Raw genomic sequence first — 27,922 nt, forward strand, 5'->3', positions numbered from 1 at the left:
AACCTTATGAAGTGCCAAGGGTAATGTAGGACAGACAGAGACCAGATTACAGGAAAGTGTAGATGTTGTACAGAAGACACTGGAAGACATGGGGTTTAAATGCTTGGCAGCCAAATCAGAACTCTTGGTCAATAAACATCGCAGAAAAGGTCGTAAACCAAGAGGTTACATTCCGGAAGATGAGCCAAGAGTGCTTATACACTCATGAAGAATCCGCAATCGGGCTAGTGGAAAAAATCAAGTTTCTTTGGTATCGCATAGAAGGAAACAATGCTAACTATAGAACAATACAACATATCTCGAATAAAACAGATGAAGTCATTAGGTTACTAAGGAGAATTACCAATACACACAAAGGCTTAGGAAAAGAGCGCTTTGAAGCTAACACACGCCTTTGTTCTATGTCACTTCACTTATGTGGCTGGATTATTCAAATGGAAGCAGACAGAACTTAACAAACCGAATGTGATGCACAGGAAGCTTGTTAAAGTAGCTCTAGGTATACCAAATAACGCCGCAACCGACAAAATCATGAGTCTGGGGGTGCACAACACAACGGAAGAAGTTGCGGAGGCCCAACAGCTAGCACAACACGAAAGATTGACAAAAACCCGAGCTGGCAGGAACATATTACAGGCAGTAGGGGTAGAACTAAATAGATTAATGAGCCAAATTGAGACTGATGTAGAATTAAGGACTGAAGTTAGGAACAAGATCAGAACCAACCCTCTCCCCAGAAACATGCATCCAGAATATATCAAAAGGAGAAAGGCAACAGCTAAAGCACTCTTGCTGGAAGTAGAGCAGCAGAAACAACTGGCAGCTATAGTTGATGCGGCCTGGGTGAAAGATAAAGAAGCACATACGGCCATTGCATCAAATTATCAAGGGAAGGTGCAAGACGCTATCACTATTTCTACCAAGGACTCCAAGGTGGCGTCGTGGCGTAGTGGCGGAAAAAGTGGCAATTGCTCTAGCCATCAGTAGTAATAAGTGGGCCTGCATTTACAGTGATTAGAAATCCGCTATAAAGTGTTTTGATAAAGGCTACTTTGCTGGAGTCGCAGCTAAACGTTTTGAAAACATTGGGATTAGATAACTGAAATCCGATGGTTTCCTGCTCATATGGGGAAAGCGGACGAAACTCGGGTAAATCTCAGTGAAGTCGCTCATGACATGGCACGAGGACTTGCTAACCATGACAGTCACCATCAGGCCAGGGGATCTAGAGATCATTTAATTACAATGACATTACCAAACAGTGCTATTTAGAACGCAGACAATTCCCATTGCCACATTCTAAACTGAACAGGGCTGAGGAAATCTCATTGCGCTTACTGCGAACAGGTACATATCCCACGCCGTACCACATTAATAAGATAAATCCAGAGAGGGAAATTAAGATGAACTGCAACGATTGTAATGGCATCATTGGAATCAGACATTGCTGGCGGGGTGCCGCGCCACTCTCCCCAATCTCGTTGAAGAATGGACACAGCGGGAAAAGAAGGATTCAAAGCCCATTATTCCAAGACCCACTAAGGGCCGTCCAGAGGGCCCATGAAGTCGCTGAAGGGCTTAGCAATGCTGAATAAATCAATTTATTGCATTTGGTTGCGTCAACTGAGTACAGTAGTGCCAACATGCCCTCAGCAGCTCGCACAACACCTTTCACATGCGTCACCGCGGCGGCGTACCCGCCACTACTAAATATTATTTTCAGGTTTTTATTGCGCCCTCAAGAACTTCTGAAAAACAAATAAATCATTGTATAAATTGATCCTGTACGTTTGTTTTACAACAATATCTATTTTGAGATTAAAATTGTTGTTTTGGTGCTATTCGTAACTCGTTGCAAGGTGATTATTTTCACTGTGGAGGGGCATCGTAAGAGAGACACATTGCGACCAAACCTGTGGTATTTTATTTCATTCACCATTTCACTCACAGAATGCTGCATGAGCGCATTCAATATTTTTTATTCGCCAGCATCGTACACTCGGACGGCACTCAATACCGGCATAATGATTTCAGATTTCATAATAATGACTGCACAGCTTCATTTTAATCTCTGCATAATAATAACAAGCAAAAAACAGTGACTTATCAACTGTACCTTACCACGTTGGGCTACGAACTATTGTATTACATGTGCCATTTCGTGCGCTTCAAAAGTACGAATTACCACAGTAGAGTCACTTGGGAACTCAGTTCGCCCCGTTAAACCGATGCAGTCGGATCAACACTTTCTCTTTAGGTGCGGCCATAATAGAGTAGGTGCCAATCTTGAGGTCACGCTGCAAAAGAAGGCAAAAAAGTGTCTTCAAAGGTATAGCTTATAAGCAGTGTACTATCAGCACTCCTGCTGCGCGATATTTAAAGAAGCCAGAAGCGTTCTGTCACATAATATCGTCGGTATAAAACGTAAGTGAATTATTTGAGAAAAGCAACAACAACAAAATACCTTCTACTCCAGCATCATTTTAAAGATAAATAAAAATAAATTTGAGTGATTCGAACAATTATAGAATATTATGACACAATTTGGTATAGCACCAAAATCACTTTCACGACGTCAGAAAACGAAATAGGCTTTACATTAAAGAATGGCATTATTAGCAACAGCTGCCCTTTGCCAATTGACAAAAAAACGATCATCCCGTAATGAATGCTGTGCAGGATGGCCCAATACCTTTTGACTTTTGCCCAGGACGATGCGATAGTGACGCAGCGTTTGCGCGGCAGCGGAGACTAGCTCAACAAGCGCTAGACGCTGACCGATGCATATGCGCGGTCCCAGGCCGAAAGGCTGGTAGGCAGTCGGGTTGATGGAGCTCTTGTTTTCCGGACTGAATCTGCAGGTAAGAGATATCCAAACAGTTACTAATTCAGTGGGTTGGTATCGTTTTATTTCGACAGCAATGCAAGTGAACTGAATGCGATAGAAGATGTAATTTTTCTTATTCTTCGTAGTTAGCAAAGTCATACTCAAGGTGGGAAAACAACTACAGTCGAAGTTTGATGGTTGTTCTCTATACGAAAGGCATATTGCAGTTTTGGGCATCAAAATCTCGCCTTCAGCAAAACGGTATAATTGCAGCCGGTTTGAGATACGTTGAATTACTTAATTGCACGTATAAAGGAGTATCCATGCTCTGTGCGGATTTAAAAATATTTTGACGGATGGAATTATTCACAGCGCAATAAACGACCAGCTTTAAGTTATAAAGCAATAAAACAAAGTACTTCTTTTGTGGCCACAATAAGAGTGATTACTACCATTGTCCAGTGATTAACTAAACAGCTAAGCTCTGGTATTAGCTGTGGATATGTTGCGATGAAGTAAATGAAGTTGGCTGCACCGCTGCAGCCACTTCCTTAGTAGCAATCGCTCAGTATAACAATTGTCATATTACCTCTTCTCAACATGCCGTCAAATATTTAAAACGCGAAGAAAGGGGGTGAATGCAGGGGCCTGATTTTATCAGTTATATCATAAGAAGCCAACATAACTGACACGAAGGATAATATAGGGGAAATTATTTGTGCTTAATACATGAAATTAAGAAACGACAAATTAATGGAAACGAAAGTGGATGAAGAAACAACTTGCCGCTTGCGCATTGTTTGACCAAAAAATCATCCTTGCCGAATGTGCAACAATATTAATTGCACCAAAAGTGTATTTTCCTAAGGAGAATGACTAACAATGCCATCTCCTATCTTTTGCTAAGTTAGCAAGTGTCGAACAATGACCGGCTTCATTTCAATAATTAAGGCCATTGCCCTACGATACTCATTTACCTATGGCACAAATAGTCGAGGCAGCTGCAACCACTGCCCGAACAGCAACCTCATAGTGGCACCACAGGATCTTCAGTAGCCAGATGTTTGCCCGTAAGTTATGGTTAAATGCAGTTTTTTTGTTCGGTGTTTCGCGATAGTTAACGCGGCAGGCCTATCTTGCGCGGTGCCGAAAGGTGTACGTAATTCATCGTGGCACGAAGGGCAAGCAAAGAAAGACATATATTTACTGTGTACTTGCCAGAACAAAAAAAAAAAAACATGGCACAGCAGGCAAATGCCAAACTTTGTCGTCCTCGGCAACAAGCTCGTGCTCTCTCTCTTTCTCAATACTTTGTACCGGGTTGTAGCAATATTGCACAAACCGCAATGTACAATCGCTGAGTGGCACAATATAGTAAAGACAGCTCCTCATTTTTAAACAATAAGCTGGCATCTCTGCAGCGCCCATGATGCACTAATTGTTTGCGGATTTTGCCCGACATCATTCTGTTTAATAACAGAACAAACAACATGTAATTCAACAGAACGAGCCATGGCACATTGTATTAATGTTATGTTAGACATTGTTCTGCGTACTGGTACCTTCATTTTCATTTCATTCTGTTTATCATTTTAAGATTAGTAGTGGATTCGCTTCCACCGCTTCATTTGGAAGGAATGTTGCTGAACACCAATAGGTATAAAGCTGCGTGTAACCGGTCATGATAAATACAATACACTGGTAAAACGAGAGAGATAGAAGTATTTCAGAAATGATTAACGTTCAGTTTAGAAACTAGGGCATGTGCAATATTTACTTACTATAAAGGGTCTACATAATGCAGCTCGTGAAGCATTTCGCACCTTATGCACCTTATGCTTAGTTCTGCACCTTATGTTTAGATCTGCACTTATGTTTAGTTCTATACTAATTTGGGTGTTTCCTACAGGAATGCACCGTACTGTGCACATGAAATCGATATCTCATTGGTCAAAATAGCGCGCCTCATGAACAACGAAGGACGATGTATAGCAGCGGTGCCGACTGCACAATTTAAGTTTCTGGCCGTGCATGAAGCAATAAGCAGCTCAGAACGTTGCGCTTCTTTCCATGTTCGTAGTCGAAACACAATACTAAAGTTATTTGCATCTCCTATAGAATCAGCTTTATTCTGAATACGGTTTTAGCGGAGTTAGGGCGTTGTATAAAGAATGGTGCCGGATCATGAGACTGAAATAATCAGAAGAATAAGAATGGGCTGGGGTGCGCTTGGCAGGCATTCTCAGATCATGAACAGCAGGTTGCCATTATCCCTCAACAGATAAGTGTATAACAGCTGTGTCTTTCCACTACTCACGTACGGGGCAGAAACCTGGAGGCTTACGAAAAGGGTTCTACTTAAATTGAGGACGACGCAACGAGCTATGGAAAGAGGAATGATGGATGTAACGTTAAGGGATAAGAAAGAGCAGATTGGGTGAGGGAACAAACCCGAGTTAATGACATCTTAGGTAAAATAAAAAAAAAGAAATGGGAATGGGCAGGACATATAATCAGGAGAGAAGTTAACCGATGGTCATTAAGGGTTACGGACAGGATTCCAAGGAAAGGGAAGCGTAGCCTGGGGCGGCAGAAAGTTAAGTGGGTGGATGCGATTAAGAAGTTTGCAGGGGCAACATGGCCAAAATTAGTAGATGACCGGGGTAGTTGGAGAAGTATGGGAGAGGCCGTTGCCCTGCACTGGGCGTAACCAGGCTGATGATCATGATGATGATGGTGATGATGATGATAAGGAATGGGAATTCACGGGCCTGAATAGTACGAGGAAGTCGTCACTACGTTTCTTTAGGAGGCTTCTTCAGGAGTTTATTCTCTGACGGAGCGTTACTAAACCTGGCCAGGTTGACAATACATTTTTCGCCCTGCTTTCGATTGACCGCAGACATTTATTAGGCCTCTACATATCACAACCCGCTGTCCTTTCGGAGGCTTCTTCTTGCCTTCATTCTATTGTAGACATTTATGAAACCTATACAGGTAACCGCTACGTTTTGAAATAGTATTCCTGCCTTCATTACGTCGCAGACATGCAGCAAGGCTCTGCAACATGCCACTGCATTCTTCTTCGTGCTTTCGTTCTATCACGCACATTCAATGAAATTCTACATGTCACCACTCAGTTCTCTCAAGGGCACCATTTCTGCTGTGATTCCATAACAGAAATTTATTAATCATATACAAGTCGCCACTGCATTACTCTAATAAGAGTGGACAGTTGAGAACATAGCATCGCCTTCTATACAAGAGTCCACACAGAAGAATGCACTTGGGAGTTCGCGGAGCCAGAACAGTCAGTCGATAAATTACATTGCCTTATCAAAGAGATGGCCAACCTGAAGACAGCTTTGAATATAATTGCTTCACTAAGCGGGCCCATAGTTAGACTGCAAAAGCAGCGTCTCCATGTACGAGGAAAATACAGCGCTCGCACCATGTTCCTTTCGGCGAAAGCCACTTTTGCAAAGATAAAAATGAATGTGGGACATCGTGTGGTGCTTTGTCATATGAATCATACGTGCCTTCTTTTCAATGTGACTAGAGATATTAGAACCATACTTCACCGGTGCTAGTCGTCGTCTATGAGGACACGTCGGGAATGCATCAAATTATGTAAATTTTTCGGAAGGTTCCAGAAAAATATGCGTAAATTTCACCGTATGTGCGATGAATATTTCACATAATTGCTTCCGCGTCGTTTCAATAATAATAAAGGCAATGTGCAGTATAATGTATACACAGCGAGTCCCGTGTATTGATGTATACCACTGTCATTGATATATAGCAAAATCCTGTGAATAAACTTTATTTCTTGAACAATGCTAAAATTTACGGCAGGTATATTCATTCGGAGAATGGTGAGCACACATTCGATTATACCCGGAATAATTGTGACTCTGATCTACGTCTTTTCCATCTGCTCGGTTGCCTTCATCAGAGCGTATTAGGCGGTCCGTACATGCATCGCTCTCTGCGTCATTACCGGGCTACGGTAAACGTGGATGGCTGTATCAACGCTGTTAGCGACATCTTGTGAGGCTTTGTTCAAAATCAATGCGTGAAAAGTGTTTGCCTTACGTTGATGCTCACGTCGAAGTAATATCCAGGAAAAGGTACTGCATGGTGCCGATTGCATCGCTGCCGACGCTTCGCACGAGCGCATAGGTACAACACAGTTAGTTGCTTCAATTTTAGCTATGTTTCCTTCCTCTTTAAACTCTGCGCCACAAGAAGACGCCACCGAGCCGGCAGCTCACAATTATGTCTACGGAAACTCAGCATACCTTGGACAGCAATGACGCATATAGACAAGTTAAACCACTCCATTGATGTTCTCTGCAAAAAGCCATCTGCATTCATTTGAAATGAGTAGTCCTCCAACAACGTCGACGTGCGCTCACCTTTCCGGGTCAAATTTTTCAGGTTCTTTCCAGTACTGCGGGTCATGATGGAGCTGGTAGGTAGGCACCAGAACCGAGGTTCCTTTCCTAATGACGTACTTGCCGTAACGATAGTCTTCGTCCGCACATCGTGTAGTAAATCTAGCGAAGAAGGATTGGAGATTCATGAACGTGAATGTGTAGCCAATCCAAAGATGGTACGCATCCCAATCATATAGCAGGTGAGATTGCTTGCAACATTGCAACACGAGCTTACAGTCTTTTTTGTCGTTTTTTCCCTGAAAGACTGCTTCAGTACCTTATACCGAGTGAAAAAATAATGCGCGGAAGTGTCATAAAAAGAAACTTTAAATTGGTGCTTTTACAGCAATATGCGTGCATGAAGCGGTCACTTAAGCTCGTGGTTTTTATCACGCGTCGAGAAAGCGTAGCAGTTGTATTAATTTGAGTGATAATAAAACGTGAATTCCTGACCAATTATTTTCAAAATTGTAATAGAAGCTCGAAAGGAAACCCTTCACATTTTAGGGCTTATATTATTTTCGCCATTCTTAATAAAACAAGAGCCCACATACGAAGAGCGGGACGATTTTTTAGCGCTGAATTAGTAGATATAGCTTTTCCGCGGAAATTGTAACCTGAGGGCCCATGCTTGCCACGATTAGTCGCCGATGTGGAAAATATAGTAAATAAAAATTTTATAGAAATATTGCACTATGAATCAACTTAGCGTTGCTGTCTTGTGTGTAGTATATATGACTTATAATGCCAAGCTGAAAGATACCATTGTTCAATCTGCAAACGTCATTTCCCTTTATAGGCTACTTTACAATTTTGATTCGGTGGTTACTTGTGCTTAAAATAGAAGAACCAAGAATTATTTCATTCGTCATGTTGGTTTGGAAGCACGCCTGTTTTCTAGATAAGACTTAAATCAAAAACAATGCCAGCGTGCGACCGCCAATTCATGTCGGCTCCGGTTCAACAGTGGCTCCCAATGCGGTGCGCAGATATCTCAGTAAAAATTTTTGGCTCTTCAGTAATTCACACCAACCGCAATGAAATGCAGCGTAATGACAAGCACGTGATGTAACACAGCCTATTTACGCATAAGATTCAATATTAGCGTTGAAAAAGTGATAAAACATGCGGCGACACTGTTATCTATTTTAAAGCTCTCGAAGTCGTATTAGTTTGGACGCCCGTTATTGCGATCACCAAAATTGTTTCAAAGTATTCTGTGAGTCGGAATTCGCTAAAGTTATTTTCTTTACGTTTTATACTTTTGAAGCTGGTTACAAATGCTAACGTTCCGGATTCATAGGACAAACATCCTTAAAGGGCTCCGCGTAACGATAGAAATTTCGGAAAGAGTACTGGCACGAAATTCTTTATTTTTACCTTTTATTTGAAATAAACGAAGGTTCGAACACTTCAGGGCCTAGAAATAAACCTGGAAAGCGTCAGATCACCGCCCACAATTAGCTGTAATACTTGTTTCCATGAACCGGCTTCTGCATTGGCACTCAGAAACTGCCAGAATCATGGCATCATGATAGCACAGCATGGCTTGCTGCTACAGCTGCTGTGGTTGCGACAAACAAACGCAACCACGAGATGCGTGAAAGGAAAAAAATCTGTTGGGTGATCCCAAAATTTTGAGTTGGCCCACCCTCAAATTTTAGTTGGCCCACTACCGAATTTGAAGTTATCCAACACCCAAATATAAGTTGGCCCACGCCCAAACTTCAAATTGGCCCACCTCCAGAGTTCGGTTGAACCACCCCGCTATAGGCTCCATCATGCGTTTTCTATGGAGCCCTATGTATGCCTACGGGTATGCATAAATCTCATCATATGGGTAGTCCCGCTGATTAATTTTATTTTTTGGTGGTTGAAATTACTCCTTATTGCTTAAAAGGTAACAATCGTGCACATTTCCATTAATAAAACGATGAAATGTCTTAACTTCGCAAATTACGCAGTTTTGTGCAGATGCAAGGAATTACGCTTTTCGCGTGACAGGCAGATTTTCAGGGTTACTCGCCAATGAATGCTTGCACATTGAAAAGTGTCATCAACCCGACTGTAGCACGGACCACTACACAAGAAACGAAGAAAGGTTTGCTTAAAAATTAGAATTGTGCTCTGTATGTAGGATCAGCTACACTAGGGCGACGAGAGTTGTTCCCGTCTACGAATATTCCTCAGCCTTCCGGACTTCTTCCGATTAAGAATGATTGGTCACGCGATAACCATGCGCAGCACTACATTTTTGTTTGTTTCTTGAGAGCAGCATAATTATAAGTGACTTCTTTGCTGCACAGGGAAAACACGGGGAAGGCGGGAGAGAGAAATTCCAAAACGATGAGCAAAGCGAGAACATGGTGAAAGCAGGAGCCAACGTAACGACAAGTAGACTTGCCTACTTCAAGGCCTTGAAGAAGGCAAGTTAACTAGTCGAAACAATGGCTCCTGCTTCCACCTTGTTCTCGTTCTGCTTATCATCTTCTTCCTTATACGAAACTTGCACAATTTGACGCCATGAAGTAACGATAATACCGATGACGCCAGGTCTACTAGCTCTGCGAAAAATATTGTAACATGAAATCAAAATCAATCTTTCCCTGCCTTCATACTATCATGAGAAGCTAACAAACAAAGACAAGGAGAACACAGGCGTAATTACTTGTACTTAGTACCTGAATAAAGAAATGATAAATTAATGGCAATGACAGGGGATGAAAAAACCACTTGCCGCAGGTGGGGAACGATCCCACGTCTTCGCATTACGCGTCGGACGCTCTGAACGTGGGACGTTTCTCGCCTGCGGCAAGTTCGTTCTTCATGAACTTTCATTGCGATTAATTTATCATTTCTAAATTCAATTAATAAGTACAAGTAATCTACCCTGCGTTTTGCTTGTCGTCTTCGTTACTTGGCTTCTCATGATTTGATTAATAAACATCGGGCCCCTTGGTTAACCTAACCATCTTTCTCCGCGTACCTTCATACTAGTAATGTATACAATTCCGGAATTACGTGTCAGTGCAGTGAGGAGGAGGAATGAACGTTTATTGTAAGAAACAGCGAGAAAGTGTCCTTTCTTCGCCCTAGGTGGGTGGCTCTCTTAGTCCAGAAAGCCGTTGGCTAATGCTGCAGGCCGGCCCGGTCCACCAGACTTCGCTGATCTCCCAGGCTCTGTGCCTTTAACATTGCCTCCCACGTTTCTTCGATCGCTTGTAGCGGTTCTGAGGCATCATCTTCACTGTTTTTCTCGCGGTGCGGGCACACCAACACCATGTGTGGGAGCGTGTCTGCTACGTCACAATACGGGCATAGGTATGAGAATTTGGTGGGGTGAATTCGGTGCATGATAATTCCATGTACATACGTATTTGTTTGCAGTCTGCGGAGGGCGGTGGCTTCTTCCTTGCTTAATTTTGGATGAGGTGGAGGATATTGTCTTCTTTCCAGTCGGTAATGTTGCAATATTACGGCGTAGTTGATGGGAATGTCCTCCACCCTCGTCGCTTTCCGGAGACCGTGCGGCAGGAAATCCCGGCTGGTATGCCCTCGGGCGACAGCATGTGCTGCTTCGTTTCCTGCCAGGTGTTCGTGGCCTGGGGTCCATGCGACGTAGGTGTCGGGTAGTTCTTGGCGTCTTGTTATTTCTTTTAGAATTTTCACTGCTGCGGCAGAAATTCGGCCTTTTCGTAGGTTTCTACATGCCGTTTGCGAGTCGCTCAAGATGATTGCTGTGTCTTTGCATGTGGCGATGCCGAGGACGATGGCCACTTCCTCCGCCGTTTCTGGATTTCTGGCCGCTATGGTGGCAGCGATTAGCTCCTTCCCTTGGTTGTTGGTCACGGTAATTGCGTATGCTCTTCTACCTGGGTATTTTGCCGCATCTGTATATCTCGTGTTGGGGTTCTTTGAGTATTTCTTGCTCAGCGCTCTAACTCTTGCTTGTCTTCTGTCTTTGTGGTATGTTGCATGCATGTTGCGAGGTATTGGAGTGACTGAGATAGAGTCACGAAGAAGGTGCGGCAGTCGCGCTTTCGCGTCTGAGTCTGCTATGAAGTTTTCGCTGTATGCGAGCTTGCGAAGTACTGCTCTGCCTGTTTGAGTCAGCTTAAGGCGTTCCAGCTGGCTGGCTCTGTGCGCTTCGCTCATTTCTTCCCAGGTGTTATGGAGGCCAAGTTTGAGGAGTGTCATGGTTGAGGTCGTACTGGGGAGTCCTAGTGCGCTCTTGATTGCTTTTCTGATGATGATGTTGAGTTTTTCAATTTCAGCTTTCTTGAGGAGTAGATACGGGGTGCCATATGTGATCCGGCTTATAAGGAGTGCTTGGATTAATTGGACGGTTTCTTGCTCTTTAAGTCCTCTTCTTTGGGTGGTTATACGCCGAATGAGATGGGTTACTTGTGTTAGGGTCTTCTGAAGCTTTGGAAGTGTAGCTGCCCCAGAACCGTCTTTATGTATTGTGAGGCCAAGGACGCGGAGGGAGCCAACTTGAGGGATATTGATTCCATTGAGTCTGACGTTGGGATCTGGAGCGACGTAGGCTGGTGGTCTTCCCCGGGTCCTTGCCTTGAGTATAAGTAGCTCTGATTTTTCGGGGGCGCACTGGAGACCGCATTTTGAGAGGTACTGTTCTATCTGATCGTTACCTCTTGGAGGGTAGTTTGCTGTTGGCCGGTTGTGGACGCTTTTGTCCGTAACGCTATATCGTCGGCGTATATTGCATGGCTTAAATCTTCGATGCCATCGAGTTGTTGTGGGAGCTTAACCATTGCGAGATTGAACAGCAAAGGTGAAATGACTGACCCTTGTGGAGTTCCTTTGTTGGGCATTTCGAACTTCTCGCTTCGGATGTTGCCTATACCCACCGTAGCCGTGCGATCTTTGAGAAAGTCGTGTACGTATTGGTAGGTCCGGATTCCACAGTTTGTATCTGGGAGATTTTGGAGGATTGCTTCATGCTTCACATTATCGAAGGCTCCTTTTACATCTATTGTTAAAATAGAGAACTTTTTGTGGCGTTCTAGGTGGTCCAAGAGGTCTTCCTTGAGCTGTAGTAGTATATCTGGTGCTGAGAGGAGCTGTCGGAAGCCGAGCATTGTGTCGGGCATGAGTCCTGAGTCTTCGAGGTATGTGGTGAGGCGATCGTGAACCATGTGTTCGGGCAGCTTTCCAGCGCAGGAAGTAAGAGAGATGGGCCGTAGGTTGCTGATTTGTAGTGACTTGTTGTGTTTTGGGGTCATAATTACTTTTGCGTGCTTCCATTCTGCTGGGAGCACACCTTTTTCCCAGCAGTTATTCGTGTAGTCGAGGAGTCCATTTAGGGCCTTGTCTGGGAGGTTTCGTAGGATCTTGTTGGTCACCTTGTCATTTCCTGGCGATGTGTTACGGGTCAATTTGGCAAGGGCGGCATGGAGTTCAGGAAGCGTGAAAGGGCGGTCGAGGGTGAGATTTGGTTCGCCTTTGTACGGTCGGGGATCGGTAACCTTGGGGGCATTGTCTCCGACAAGTTTACGCTTGATTTCTTCCAGAATTTGTTTGTCTGTTCCTGGATGGGAGTTAATAATTTTCTTGAGGTCATGTCATTGCTGGGTCTTGGTTCTGGTGGTAGCTAGAAGGGCTTGCAGTATATGCCAGGTCTTCTTCGTGCTGAGTGTGCCTTGAAGTTGGTCGCACAGTTTATGCCAATTCTGCCTGCTAAGTTGATCTCCGTATTCTTCTGCTTGCTTTGTTATGTGAGAGATCCGTCTCTGCAGTTTGTGTTTAAGTTTCATCTTTTTCCACCACCTCAGTAGTCCTCGTCTGGCATCCCAAAGGTGTAGGAGGTGAGAGTCTACGGCCGGCGTGTCCATCGTGAGTTGGATGACTTTAGTGTGCTTCTCCGCCGTCTTGACCACTTCGGTGAGCCACTCTTCAATGTTTTCGATGTGTTCTTCTATGTCATGTTCTCGGAAGGCCTTCCAATCCGTCAGCTTTGCCGTTCCTGTTCTACTCGGCTTCTTATGGTGCAGAATTTCAAGCTGAAGGATGTGGTGGTCGCTGCCGAGATTTTCTTCCAGTCGGGTCCATTCCGCCTTGGATATTCCTACTGTAAAGGTGAGGTCGGGATTTGTATCCCTGGACACACTGTTGCCTATTCGAGTCGGTAGTTTAGGATCATTCCAGAGGGTGAGGTGATTTTGTTGCGCCGAATCGTGCACTCGCGCTCCCTTCTTGGTCGTGTGCTGGGAACCCCATGCTGTGTGGGGGGCATTAAAATCCCCCATTATTACGAGTTTATGTCCTTTAGATAGTTTTCTGACTTGCATGATGAAGTTTTCAAAGTCGGATAACGGATCCCTGGGTGGGCTATATAAGCATAGTACGTATAGTCTTTGGTGTGTCTTCTTCTCAGGTAGCACTTCCACTAGGGTGTGTTCCACGGTTGTTCCCTGAATTGTGTGATCCTGCGTGGTGAGATTTTTCTTCGACAGGATGGCTGTTCTCTGAGATCCGGTGTGTGTATCATATCCCTGTATGCGCAGATTGGTGTAATAGGTTTCTTGGATGGCGATGATATCTGGTTGTTCCAGTTTCGTCAGTTCTTGGAGGTTTGTTCTTTTGGTTCGGATAGAGCGACAGTTCCATTGCCACAGCTTCATTGGGAGTTGTGGTAATCTCTTCTTGGTATTACTCGCCATCTTGTTCGATATCGCTCTCTTCGCCCCGGGCCATGGATTCCGTCTGGCTGCATTGTCGAGGTCTTTACGTGCTTTCTTGCGAGCCGTGTCGGTGTTGTTGAGTAGCTTTTCTACTGTGGCTTTCTTTACGTGGTTCTGCTTGGCATAGGACATGAAGTTGCTGAGGTCTTGGAGGGTAGCATGGATAGGGGCCAGCTGAGCGGTGATGTGTTGCAGGAGCTGTTGTGTTATCTCCTTTGCAAAAGTGGCCATGGCCTCCTGTATCTGCTTCCGCACCTCCATTGTTACGATTTCCTTGATTCTTTCTTCCGTAAGGGGCGGTGTGATGTTTGGCATTCCTTGAGGTTTCGAGGCTTGATTGGCGGTGTTTTGTTCTTTGAACCTTTGTATGAGCTTGTCAATAAGGGCTTGCTGATTTTGGAGTTGTGCTCGCAGGTCTCGTTCGGTTTCCGTGGGCTCTTGTGCTCGTGTGTTTCCTCCTGCAGCGTCTGCATACGTGACTCGCTTTTGTGGGTTGCGTGTACGGGATCCAGATCGTGATCTTGACCGGGGTCCATCGTTTGCTTGACCACTTGTTGATTTGGAGTCACTTCTGGATCTGCGTGGACTCTGTAGTGAGGTACTGCTTGATTCGGATAATGCCGGAAAGTCTGAGTCTGAATTTGAGTTCCATCTGCGTTGCTGCTCTTGCATCTTGTTTTCCCATTGCAGTCTGATCTTGTACGGTGGTGGATTTGGCTTCAGTTTATGTCGGCACCCCTTCCCTGCTGTCTCATGGGGTTGTTGACAGATTTTACAACTGGGTTGGCAGTCATGTTCTTCGGGTTGATTCTCCATCCCGCACATGTAGCAGAAGTTTATAAGGGGTTTCGGGCAGACATCTTGCCAGTGCCCTAGTTCTCCGCAGGTTCTGCAGTACTGCACAGATTTCCTGTATGGTTTGCAGCGGTATAGTCACAGCATTTATATATGATGTTGTATGGGACGTGCGGTCCGTCGAAGTAGATGAGTGCTGTTGACGATCTTCCCAGCATGCGTGCTGCGAGAACCTTGTATCTTGCGGATACTCGTAGCCCCTGTAATAGTTCTTCTTCGCTCGTGCCTGGCGGGATGTTGTACATTACGCCTTTGCTGATGCCCTCTGGGGTCCTGACATGTGCTTTGACTTCGTAAATGGACCCTCTAAGCTGGATGCTGGTGAACTTGAGGAGCATGTCGCACGCTATGTCTTTGTTTGGTGTACTTGCGATTATTATATTCTCGGCATGTTGCACTTGAATCCGGATGTTGTCGTAGAAGTCTTTCTGGGACAACTTGCTAGCTCGGCCGATGGCATGTGTCACTGCCACCAATGTCCATTTGGAGAGTTGTAATCCCGCCTTAGGTCTGTAGATGATCTTCGTGTCGTCCACTGGCAAAGGCGGAAGTCTCGGTTTTCTATAATGTGGCATGTTTCCTGCAATAGGTGTTGTTGCTCCGGCTTGCTGCGTTCGTAGTTGGTCTGCTTCCTCGGCTGTGGGTTTTGTATGCACCTGGGTCTTCTTACCTCTACTCTCCCATGTGTGCCATTTTTCCTGGATGTTTATCGCCTTTCCGCTGTTCACGTCATACGTCCACTGCGCTTCCAGTTGTTGCTGCTCTTGTATCGTTTCCACCTGCATTTCAATGCTGTTGTTTTCCTGGCTCAGTTCTCGTGCACTTGCTGCGTCGGATGCGTCAGTCATTGGTACACAGCGGCAACGCCGAGTCGCTCTCGAAGAGAGCGAGCGGCGGCTCACGAGCGCTCACGAGCCACGGGATACGCTCCGCGGGTCACGGGTCACGCGCGTTCGGCTGGCCGCTTAGCCTTGTAGGGTTAGCTCCGTTAGCGTGGCGTGAAACCTTCAAACGGCAAAAAATGACGAGAATTCCACGTACCGCTCATAAACTTGATATCCTCCGGTACCGCTTCCCGTGCCGCTTCCGTCAATGCCACAGTTTCGATGAATAAAAGCAGGTGTCCGGAAAATTGCCGAAAAATGCAGGAGCCCATGCGAAGTGCGTCAGCACTGCTTAGCCCCCTCAGTGCAGTGAAAGTAGAATATAGCAAAGCAGCGTAATACGGCACATCATTTGTATTGAACACACTGAACGATGCTTATGTAAAATAACTGCCTAATAACCATACTGTAGATTGAATATATCGAACTCGGGGAGTTCGGAGCCAGTGCCATTAAACCGCTTGCATGCCACCAACTTACCATGAAGAGGAAATGTAAACAGCAGGTATACGCAATTTCGGGATTCCCAAATGACATCATTAGTGAACCTGAGGAACAGTTTTACGTACGGCAATACTGACTGCCGACTACGCGCTCTGTTGTTCTCTAAAGAAGGGATTCCGTTCTTGATTATTTTCTTCATTGGAGATGAAAATCTGGTACATAATGAGCACATCACAAACGTGTGTGTAAGCCTGTAGTAAGTAAGTGCAAGTAGTATACCAAATAATTAATTTACTGACCTATTTAAAGCTAACAACCTTGTTCGTTATAACCGCGCACGATCGCACTCCTTTGAAGAATAAGTTTTCGCATGTTTCATGGGAAAGTTTCAATCACCACAATACGGTCTGAACAAGCACTACTTACATTGGTATCTTACTTTTTGTCGGCTACCGTCTTTTAGTGTAAAGTGCAAGTTTGGCTACTAACTTCTATAACAAACATAATTAAAAGAAAACACCTGCTAGCTCATTTGTGCCATACCAGAATGACAGAAAGTGGTTCTTAAACAGTTAATGAAGGTTTCTCACATGGTTAGAGGCGGATACAGCCGAAGGGTCTCAGAAATGACTTGGTTTGAGTAAGGAAGAGTCGCAACAGTGCGAAGAGATAGGTCTCCCTGAAAAAGGCACAAGAAACACATGCATTGGCACGCCGGAGCTAAAATCAGAAGAGGTACCGAACAACTTCCGGAAAATCACTGCATCATCTAGAACAAATGTTCGCTTTTCATGAAGCGACATGGCCAAAATTATACATGGTAATAGATGGTCGTAAAGTTATTAGTGACAATTTAATTATTCAAATAAGTAGCGACAGGCCACGTTCAAGCGATGAACACATGAAATCGCGTTGTTTATTGATACATAAGCTACAGAGAAATCGCGTGCAATGTACACGTCAACATGGTCCCAGTGGTTGGAGGGGCCTGAGCAGTGCACGCCGGTGCCGGCAGACGAAGATTCCGAGACATAACACCAATACGCTTACTGGTATTGATGAAAACAATTTTTCGCCTGTAGGCACCGCCGCGTAGTCTGGGAGCGCCTTCGATCTCGCCCACCATGTTCCAACTTATATTGTCAGGTGGTCGTGACGTCAAAGAACACAGTAGCAATACTGTGGAACACAAAACTAACTTTTATTGGGGCAACCTGTGCCCACAAAAGAGGCTACACTAATACCCCTGTTACACGGGCGGCCTTAACCGCGGTTAACGTAACCGCGGTTATCGCTAAACGCGGTTAGCGCGGTTACACGGCAGGCGAAACTGCGGTTAGGCCGCTAACCGCGGTTGACCGCCAACCGAGCTTGGCAACCTCGGTTTAGTGTAACCGACGTTTTGGAGACGGCAAAATGGCGGACGATACTTCTCCAGAGTGCAGCGCAGGCGCGTCCCAGATATCTTCCAAAAGGCGTATCATTTGGCCTGACGCGACAACTGAGGCACTGATACGCCTTTGGGAAGATAATCTGGGCGCTCTGCGCTCAAGTAGTCGGAACGCGCGCGTCTACGCAGAGATGACGGCCACGCTCAACGCCAGTATTCCCGCCGGCGAAGGACCATATTCGACGAAGCAAGTGCGCCTGAAGCTGGATAACATGAACAAACGTTATCGGTAAGTGAATATTGGGAAATACGCCGTGCAGGGGAGCATGTACTGGTCAAAGGACGCGGCGTCTGCTTGCTAGACGAGATGCCAGCCGTTAACGCCTCGATAACACAGAAATCCAAACAGCAAGAAAACGCGCGCGCAGCAAAAGCCTCTAGCAAACAGCAACGCGTAAACGCGAGAGAATGCGACCATGCGTTGCGGCCACTTGTGCCCTCGCCGCAGGTAGAACACTAGGGCTTTACGGCATTGATACGTGTGCCGGATTATTTTTAAGCTTGGTGTAATTTCAGGCGTAGTCGCATGTTTATAAGGTGCATGGCCTACGCGCCGTATGCTCTCTCCGCTGTCCGCGCCCAACGAATATGGGGTCGTAAATTGGCTCCTATGTCTGAGCAGATATTAAAACCACGGACAAGCACTGCGTACCACAATGGAATGCAAGCTGAGCGTTGTGTGCTCTCATGCGAAATTTTCATATGGTTTTTATCTATCGTGAAACAAAAATTTCGTTGCCATCTTCTAATCGGGAAAAAAATTTAACAGAAGTGCATGCTGTCAGTATAAGTTTACCATGAAAATACATGTTTAATAATTCAAGCTCCACTAGTTTAAGCTTACCTTCATTTTCACGATTACTGCTACAATGACCTTCCACAATATGTTGTTCAGATGGCTATAATTGTTGCACAGGAAATAAGTACTATTGCAGAATTAAATATCCTAGAGGCGACACTACAGATTAACATTTTTATTTACATCTCTCTTATTTTATTATCTGCTCCTTTCTTGATCTATTATCGCTTAAGGGACGGAAAACTAGTCAAGTAATTATTCTTAACATGTAGTGGTCTTTCCTTCTTTCTGCAGCAGTGCTACAAAAATTTTCTTTGGTAATTATGGTACATTTATAGTAGCTGTATTGGAGCAATGACTGTGTTGCATAGGCTTCACTTTGACGAAATGAATATATTATAATTTCAGAAAGCTCAGGCGCACCGCAACAACAACCGGCTCGAAAGCCATCACCTGGCCGTTGTACCGGCGTCTGCACGGCTTCCTCGGAGCACTACCGGTCAACGACGACTTGCTCATGGAGGAAAACATTGAGGTAATCTTCAGGTCTTCACAATACTTGCCAGCATTTATAACCATCTGTTGTCCGGCACTGATTTCTGTACGGCATGGCTCTACTATACGTGAGCAATAGGCTGCCTACATCGCTGCAGAAAGTGTTGTGTTTGCTGTATGTACTGTACCTATGTGCACATGATTTCATTTTTATCCCATCATCTGGAGGGGCATGCCACCAGCAAACCTCTCGAGGATCCATTAAGATCCTTTCTTTCCTCCATTTCTCCACGCGAAGGAATAACTAGTGTAGCTGCACAGAAAACAAGACTACAATAAAGAGACCTAAGAATGCACACCACATACTTGTAGCAGTGTTGTGTAATCCTGCATATCCTGAAGAATGCTGATGATGAATGAATATAGGTTTTTTGCTACAAGTTAATTCCTTCTATGATTTCAGGGAACGAATTAACTTGTAGCAAAAAGCCTTCATCATCACCATTCTTTTTACATACCAGGATTTGCTGAAAATTTTGTAACCTGTAGCGAAAATACAAGCTTTCTACGTATACATCTGTGTGCAGAAAGCTTGTAATTTGCCAACAATTTTCTTTCTGCGCACAACTTAATCTGCAGAATATACTTTTAATTCTTAAGGTATGTGTCTTAAAATCCAATGCAGACATTTTCATTTGGTATGTACATCTATTGCAGCTCCATCCAAATCTTCATTCCACCTTGCAGCCATATTTTATCTCGGTGATCTGAACGCTTTCTTAGTTATTACCACTGTTTTACTGCGTCGAATGTTCATGTGTTATTGGCATACCGAAATTTGCAGGTGCAGCAAGTGAATGAACTGCCAAATTCTGCAGAGGTCATTGCATCATGGGACGATGGCAATATTTCTACTGAGGAGAGCAGTGTTTGTCAACTAAGCATTACTCCGGAGCCTCCCACTGACAGCCAAACTCCAGAGCCTTCCACAGACAGCCCACAGCCTGAGGTAGCGAATGACCTGGGTGCTAGAGCAGGCAGCCGTTCTGCCAACAGCAAGGCTAAAGGAAGGAAGAGGCCTGCGTCGACAAACTTCGAAGAACTCGTAAGCTTACACAAGCAAGCAGAACAACGAGCAGCGAAAGCTTCTAAAAAAATTTACAAGCTTCACAAGACGTTCATCAAGTTGCAAGCAGAATCTAATGACATGCAGGCAAGCATGATTAGAATGCTGGAGAACTATCTTGTACCAAATGATAAATAAAAGGTGATCATGTATAGCACAAAACAAATATTCATTTCTCTCTGAAACATTACACAACACGGATTCCTAGTGAAGGGAGTGGCATTCCAGGGCCTCGCACAGCAGCCATACATTGACGGAGAACAACCTTCCAAAGACCAATCCCCAGCAATGTTAATACAGACCACATGGACAGCTCCAGTTCCAACTTATAACCACAGAACAAAACTGGACACAATTCATCAGCTTGCCCAACACTGCACAAACAAGCTGAAACACGAGTTACCGAAGCTTAAAAAGCTATAAATAGCTATTGGTATAATTACGTTTTGGCAAACTGGAAACTGAATTATTTCTACATTTCTTGACGAGAAATGTAAAGTTGAAGCAAGTATACGAAGAGAGCTAGGTCATTGATCAGCACGCAGCTCAAGGCCTACATACCTGGCAGTTCCAAGTGCCCCCCCCCCCCTCCCAGTGTTAAGTACTTATTTCCCAATACCAAGTTTCAATTAAAAAAAGTGCAAGCATGCATTGGCTAAAGAAACTAGGGAAAATACATGTGTGCTTAGTAAAACTAAATGTAGGTGTTATGTGGACCCTATAATATTAAGCAGATTTGAAGGTTCAGTTCCCTTTGCGGTCTGTTCAGTTCAAGATTTCATGCAGTTTTGCTACAGCACATTGCACGTGGTCGCACCTACAATTCAGAATTGTTTGTGTACTGGCTCATCCCATCTCAAATGAATTGAAATCTCAGTTATTATTCCTGCAAAGTCGCATGTTCATACGTGGAATTGTGCCTTTTACATGTGCTTACACAGAATTTAATGTAAAAAAGAGCGCACTACATATTCACAGCAAGAAGGCGGGGAAGGTTGGTGTGAAAATTTATCCACAAAAAAAAAGGATCAGTGAGCATAAACCTGAAATACATTGCGACAAAACATAAAGGGAAAGCACAAGAAAGATATTAAAATGAAGAAAAATAATGATAAAGCTGAACCATGGCTATAACAGTTCAAAATACATTCTAAACTTCATCCTGAGAAGCACCGAGAACTGCATGCTCAGCTAGCTTGGCGAGCAGCAAGGTGCTTGGCAAGGGCATCTCTAACTGCGACTCCGAGTGGCTCTTCACGGCGACTTCTGCACACTGGTTGCGGCCGACCCGCGTCTTGGCACTGCACAGCTTCGATCCAGGTGATATCGCAGTGATCTGTAAGTTCTTCACATATGTTGTGCAGTACACAGCATGCACGAATAATGCGATTGACATTGTCAATATCTACTTCGAGGCCCTTGTGCATGATTCTAAACCGTGCTTTAAGTCGACCAAACGCATTCTCTACAACTCTTCTCGCACTCGACAGACGGTAGTTGAACGCTTGCGATGGGGAACCAACTGGCCCGGCACGAGGAAACGGCTTCATGATGTGGCGCTGCAGAGGAAACGCTTGATCAGCAAGAAGGAGAGGGCACACTAAAACACCTTCGACATTTTTTGCTTCTAGTCGAAACAGATCACTTGCCAAAACTTTAGGCAGTCGCGACCTTTCGAACACTGCCGCGTCATGGTTCCTTCCAGGTGACCCCACATTGACATACATAAATCTGTACCGGTGGTCCACAACAGCCAAAAGAATCGAACTATACCACCCCTTGTAGTTATAATAGTCGGCTGCATGCTCTTTAGGGGGGCAAACCTCGATATGGCAACCGTCCAGGGCACCCACACATTGCGGGAAGCCGGTGATTGCTGCAAACTGACGCACGTGCTCCTTCATTTCATGTGGGCGGGGAAGTCGCACTAAGCGCGCCTCTAAGCACCGTACAACCACATCACAGAACTCTCGGAAGATGAGGTTCACCGAAGAGCGGCTCACGACAAAGAGATTAGCCACAGTCCTATCTTCCGCAGAGGTGGCGAGCCGGTACAAGGCAATCGCGACACGCTTGTCCAAGGAAATTGCTTTGCGCATGACTGTGTCTTGCCGCTTCATGCTTTCACACACGCTGACGATGTAATTGAAAGTACATCGGTTGATTCGGAAGTTCTCCCGGAATCGGCTATCTGGAAGCTGGGGCAATGTTGCTTCATACCACGAATTTTCACGCGGATACATCCATATTTGCCTTTTGCGTGCGCTAAACAGCACAGCGGCGAGAATCAGCTGACGGCACCGCTGCTCAGCATACTCCCTTTCTTGTTCTAAGTGGTTGATAGCTTGAAAGATGCGGGCCTGCTTTATCCTCTGGTCGTGCAACTTGCTTTGCAGTGCTGTGAACACAGTCCAAAAAAGTCGATCGGCACTGAGACGGCGCTGCGGCGGGCGAAGAGCCATCGTGAAGAAACCGACAATGGTACACCAGACACCGAACGCAGAACACGGAACGCAATAATGACACAACAAATAAAAAACTCCTAAAGAAGATAACCGGACGCGGGATTTCGCTGCAGACAGAACACTGAACGAAGCGGGAACGCAGATACGACGTAGATAGATAGCGGCTTGGGGGCAACGGATATTGTTGGCCGTAAAACCAACTCTACGACCGACTGCGACCAGCGTTAGCAGATTATTCTCAAACGACGCTAAGTACTAACGTACACGTGCCAAACGAAGTCTTTTCCACGTTAGAACACTGAAATATGACATTTTTTTTGCTGAAAAGTAACATCTTTACACCACTGAAATGAAATGTCGCAGAAAAATTTATCAAAATGAAGCCTGTACGCAAGGGATCACGTGACGCGTCATCAGACCATTAACCGTGATCGGGATAGCCCGTGTAACTCTGGCGGACTACGGTTCCCGTTAACCACGGTTGAGCGAGTTAACCACGGTTAAGTTTAACCGCGGTTAAGCGGCCCGTGTAACTAGGGTATAATAGCACAACGATAGCGGCGAACACGGTCGGCGATCGTCGAAATCTGATCAGCGGGTCAAGCGCGTCGGCTTTTATAGAGCAGTCATCGAATGTTCCAGACTAAACGTTGGGACCCGCATGCCTTCTACAAAGATCTACACCATTCGTGTCAAGCGATGAAATCAGATAACACAAGGTTCGGCGACAACAGACAGCGGATAGAAGCATCGATAACTTTCCAGAAACTTCGGATACATGCATGCGCGTCCCGCGCTGTGCGATAACATTTGTTAGGCGGCAAAACGTGTCGCCCGATAAAGACAAGTACACGTGTCAATACCCCCCTCTTAAAAAGCATCGACCCGATGCTGCAAACAAACGAAAGTAATAAATAAGCACTCGTAGCAAAGAAAAAAAACAAAATAAGGAAAGTTCGTTAGCGTCCGTAAAACGGTTTAAGACGCACCACGTGGACCACTTCAGGTCGTGCGAATGCGAAATGCCGGCTGGCACGACCTCATAGTCCAGTGCGCCAATACGTCGGATGACCTTGTAGGGTCTGAAATAGCGTCGCAATAGTTTCTCACTCAGTCCTCGTCAGCGTATCGGGGTCCATACCCAAACACGGTCGCCGGGCTGGTACTCGACGAAGCGTCGTCGGAGGTTGTAGTGTCGGCTGTCGGTCCTCTGCTGGTTCTTGATTCGCAGGCGGGCGAGCTGTCGGGCTTCTTCGGCGCGCTGGAGATAGGTAGCGACGTCAAGATTCTCTTCGTCAGTTACGTGCGGCAGCATGGCGTCGAGCGTCGTCGTCGGGTTCCTGCCGTAAACCAACTTGAACGGCGTGATCTGTTACGTGTTACGTACGTAAGCGAATGTTACGTACGGCAGGACGGTATCCCAGGTCTTGTGTTAGACGTCGACGTACATTGCTAGCATGTCGGCGAGGGTCTTATTCAGCCGCTCCGTAAGACCATTCGTCTGTGGGTGGTAGGCAGTTGTCCTCCTGTGCCTTGTCTGACTGTATTGCAGAATGGCCTGGGTGAGCTGCGCTGTAAAGGCCGTTCCTCTGTCGGTGATGAGGACTTCTGGGGCGCCATGTCGCAGCAGGATATTTTCGACAAAGAATTTCGCTACTTCGGCGGCGCTACCTTTCGGCAGTGCTTTAGTTTCAGCGAAGCGGGTGAGGTAGTCCGTCGCCACGTCGATCCACTTATTTCCGGTTGTTGACGTCGGAAAGGGTCCCAACAGGTCCATCCCGATCTGCTGGAATGGTCGGCAAGGAGGCTCGATTGGCTGTAGTAATCCGGCCGGTCTTGTCGGTGGTGTCTTGCGTCGCTGAAAGTCTCGGCATGTTCTGACATAACGGGCGACGTCGGCGGTCAGGCGCGGCCAATAATACCTTTCCTGTATCCTCGACAGCGTCCGGGAGAATCCAAGGTGCCCAGCGGTTGGATCGTCGTGTAGGGCGTGCAATACTTCTGGACGCAGTCCTGACGGGACAACAAGAAGGTAGTTGGCGCGCACTGGTGAGAAGTTATTCTTTACGAGTAGGTTGTTTTGAAGCGAGAACGAACATAATCCTCGCTTAAATGCCCTAGGGACAACGTCGGTGTGCCCTTTCAAATACTCGATGAGGTTTTTCAACTCCGGGTCTGCTCGCTGCTGTTCAGCGAAGTCTTCTGCGCTTAAAATGCCGAGGAAGGCGTCGTCATCTTCGTCATCTTGTGGCGGCGAGTCAAGGGGGGCGCGTGATAGGCAATCGGCATCAGAGTGTTTTCGTCCGGATTTATAGGTTACAGTGATATCGTATTCTTGCAGTCTTAGGCTCCACCGCGCCAGCCATCCTGAAGGATCCTTTAAATTCGCTAGCCAACACAAAGCGTGATGGTCGCTGACGACTTTGAATGGCCTGCCATATAGCTACGGGCGAAATTTCGCTGTAGCCCAAACGATGGCGAGGCATTCCTTTTCGGTTGTAGAATAATTGCCTTCCGCTTTTGACAACGACCGGCTAGCGTAAGCTATCACGTGTTCATGACCATCTTTTCTCTGGACTAGCACGGCACCGAGGCCTAGGCTACTGGCGTCAGTGTGGATTTCGGTATCGGCGTGCTCGTCGAAGTGCGCAAGTACGGGCGGCGACTGCATGCGTCGTTTGAGTTCTTGAAATGCGTCGGCCTGCGGCGTTTCCCACTTGAACTCGACGTCACATTTAGTTAGCTGCGTCAGCGGCTCAGCGATACGTGAAAAGTCTGACAAATCGCCTGTAGTAGGCACACATGCCAAGAAATCTACGCACTGCCTTCTTGTCGATGGGCTGCGGGAACTTTGCAATGGCAGCTGTCTTCTGCGGGTCGGGGCGAACTCCAGACTTGCTGATGACGTGGCCTAGGAACAGAAGCTCATCGTAAGCGAAGCGGCACTTTTCTGGCTTCAGAGTGAGCCCTGATGACTTGATGACCTCTAGTACTGTCGCAAGCCGCCTAAGGTGATCGTCGAAATTTTCCGCGAAGACGACGACGTCATCCAAGTAAACAAGACAGGTTTGCCACTTCAATCCTGCTAACACCGTGTTTATGACGCGCTGGAATGTTGCAGGCGCGAGCAGAGTCCGAATGGCATGACCTTGAACTCGTAGAGGCCGTCTGGCGTGATGAAGGCGGTCTTTTCGCGATCTCTCTCGTCGACTTCTATTTGCCAGTAGCCAGACTTGAGATCCATCGACGAGAAGTATTTTGCGTTGCAGAGCCGATCTAATGCGTCGTCTATCCGTGGTAGGGGGTATACATCCTTCTTTGTGATTTTGTTCAGTCGACGATAATCGACGCAGAAACGTAAGGTGCCGTCCTTTTTCTTCAACAAGACAACAGGGGATGCCCACGGGCTTTTCGACGGCTGGATGATGTCGTCGCGGAGCATTTCGTCGACTTGTTGTCTTATAGCTTCACGTTCTCGCGGCGAAACTCGGTAAGGGCTCTGGCGGAGTGGTCGAGCGCTCTCCTCGGTTATTATGCGATGCTTGGCGACTGGTGTTTGTCGAATCCTCGATGACGTCGAAAAGCAGCTTTTGTATCGTTGGAGCAGACTTTTGAGCTGCTGTTGCTTAATCACGGAGAGACTTGGATTAATGTCGTAGTCTGGTTCGGGAACCATGGTCGTCGGGGTAGATGCGGCGGAATCCGAGAGGACAAACGCATTACTGGTTTCCAGAATTTCCTCGATGTACGCGATCGTCGTGCCCTTGTTGATGTGCTTGAACTCCTGGCTGAAGTTTGTCAGCAACACTTCCGTTTTCCCTTCATGCAGTCGAGCGATCCCTCTTGCGACGCAAATTTCACGGTCTAGCAGTAGACGTTGGTCACCCTCGATGACGCCTTCTACGTCGGCAGGCGTTTTGGTGCCTACGGAAATGACAATGCTGGAGCGAGGCGGGATGCTGACTTGACTTTCGAGCACACTTAAGGCACGGTAACTACTAGAGCTCTCCGACGATATTGCTCGATCTTTCGACAGCGTTATGGACTTCGACTTCAGGTCAATGATTGCGCCGTGTTGGTTCAGGAAGTCCATGCCGAGAATGACGTCTCGCGAACACTGTTGGAGGATAACGAAGGTGGCAGGGTAAGTCCGGTCATGAACGGTAATTCTTGTCGTGCAGATTCCAGTTGGCGTAATGAGGTGTCCTCCAGCGGTCCGAATTTGGGGACCCTCCCATGCATTCTTAACCTTCTTCAACTGGGCGGCGATGTGTCCACTAATTACGGAGTAATCGGCCCCTGTGTCGACTAAGGCAGTGACTGCGTGGCCGTCGAGAAGCACGTCGAGGTCGGTGGTTCTTTGTCTGGCGTTGCAGTTGGGTCTTGGCGTCGGATCACGGCTGCGTCGTGTTTAACTGAAGCTGGAACGTCGCGTCGTCAAGTCGTCTTTCGTTGGTGTAGTCTTGGCTTCCCGACTTCTTCGGGACGGCGGCATGTCGTCATTAGGTCGTCGAGATGGTTTCTTCGTCGTCTGCGTCGGCGGCGGAGGATCTTCGTCAGTTCGACGAACTGCAACCGCACCTCCATCGGTTGCTGCTTTTAGTTTTCCGGATATGGGCTCGCAGAGCGGCCCCGGGCTTGGCCAGTGTATGGTCGGCGCTGCGGCGACAGGTGACGCCGAACGGGACGGTCGTCCAGGGCTCCATTGAGTAGCGGCGAGGTAGTCGGCGATGTCACGTGGGCGCTCTCCAAGCTGTGGACGCGGCGCTTTGACGGCGAACCCTCTCAGTCCCAAGTCGCGGTATGGGCATCGGCGATACACATGGCCGGCTTCTCCGCAGTGATAGCAGAGCGGGCGGTGGTCGGGGGCTCGCCAAATGTCTGTCTTTCTCGGGTAGCTGCGCCGGGCGACGGGTGGGCGCGCTGGCGGCGGCGGCGGTGGTCGACGGAATTGCGGCGTTGCAGGGCCCTGCCGCGGTCGTGGAGGGGGACCTTGACGGCGGGCGACGGCGGCGTAGGTCATCGTTTCTGGCTGGGGCTGCGATGATTGTGGTTGTAACTCGGGAACTCCGAGCGATCGCTGAACTTCTTCTTTGAAAATTTCGGCGACTGTGGCCACTTGAGGTTGCGATGAAGGGAAGATCCTTTGAAGCTCCTCTCGTAGGACTGCCCTGATGGTCTCGCGCAGGTCGTCGGTGGCCAGTGACTGAACTCCGGCGTAGTTTGTCGAGCTCGTGCGCCGGTTGAATTGCCGGTTCCGCATTTCGAGTCTCTTCTCAATGCTCGTGGCCTCGCGAAGGAACTCTTCTACGGTCGTCGCTGGGCTTCGTATCATTGCGCCGAAAAGTTCCTCCTTTACACCACGCATCAGCAGGCGGACTTTCTTCTCCTCGGACATTTCCGGGTCGGCGTGGCGGAACAGACGGTTCATTTC

General features: G+C 46.7%; 3 protein-coding genes across 3 annotated transcripts in view; 1 reads left to right on the forward strand and 2 right to left on the reverse strand.

The window, feature by feature from the left end:
* The window catches only part of LOC142590511 (cytochrome P450 3A6-like), a 168,694-nt gene that overhangs the window by 86,040 nt on the left and 54,732 nt on the right, over positions 1 to 27,922 (reverse strand). The gene's annotated exons all lie outside the window — the stretch shown is intronic.
* LOC142590768 (cytochrome P450 3A16-like) lies at positions 1,855 to 17,637 on the reverse strand. Its single transcript, XM_075703189.1, has 5 exons — positions 17,584 to 17,637; positions 16,744 to 16,832; positions 7,246 to 7,386; positions 2,693 to 2,855; positions 1,855 to 2,297 (listed from the first exon to the last, which is right to left on the reverse strand). Exons 1-5 carry the CDS (start codon positions 17,635 to 17,637, stop codon positions 2,208 to 2,210), a joined length of 537 nt encoding a protein of 178 aa, XP_075559304.1. The 3' UTR covers positions 1,855 to 2,207.
* On the forward strand, positions 17,735 to 20,161 carry LOC142590770 (uncharacterized). The gene is made up of 3 exons (XM_075703190.1): positions 17,735 to 17,832; positions 18,811 to 18,937; positions 19,742 to 20,161. The coding sequence occupies exons 1-3, from the start codon at positions 17,735 to 17,737 to the stop codon at positions 20,159 to 20,161; spliced, it is 645 nt and encodes a 214-aa protein (XP_075559305.1).

This window comes from Dermacentor variabilis, chromosome 8, assembly GCF_050947875.1.
Source record: "Dermacentor variabilis isolate Ectoservices chromosome 8, ASM5094787v1, whole genome shotgun sequence".
Lineage (NCBI taxonomy): Eukaryota > Metazoa > Arthropoda > Arachnida > Ixodida > Ixodidae > Dermacentor > Dermacentor variabilis.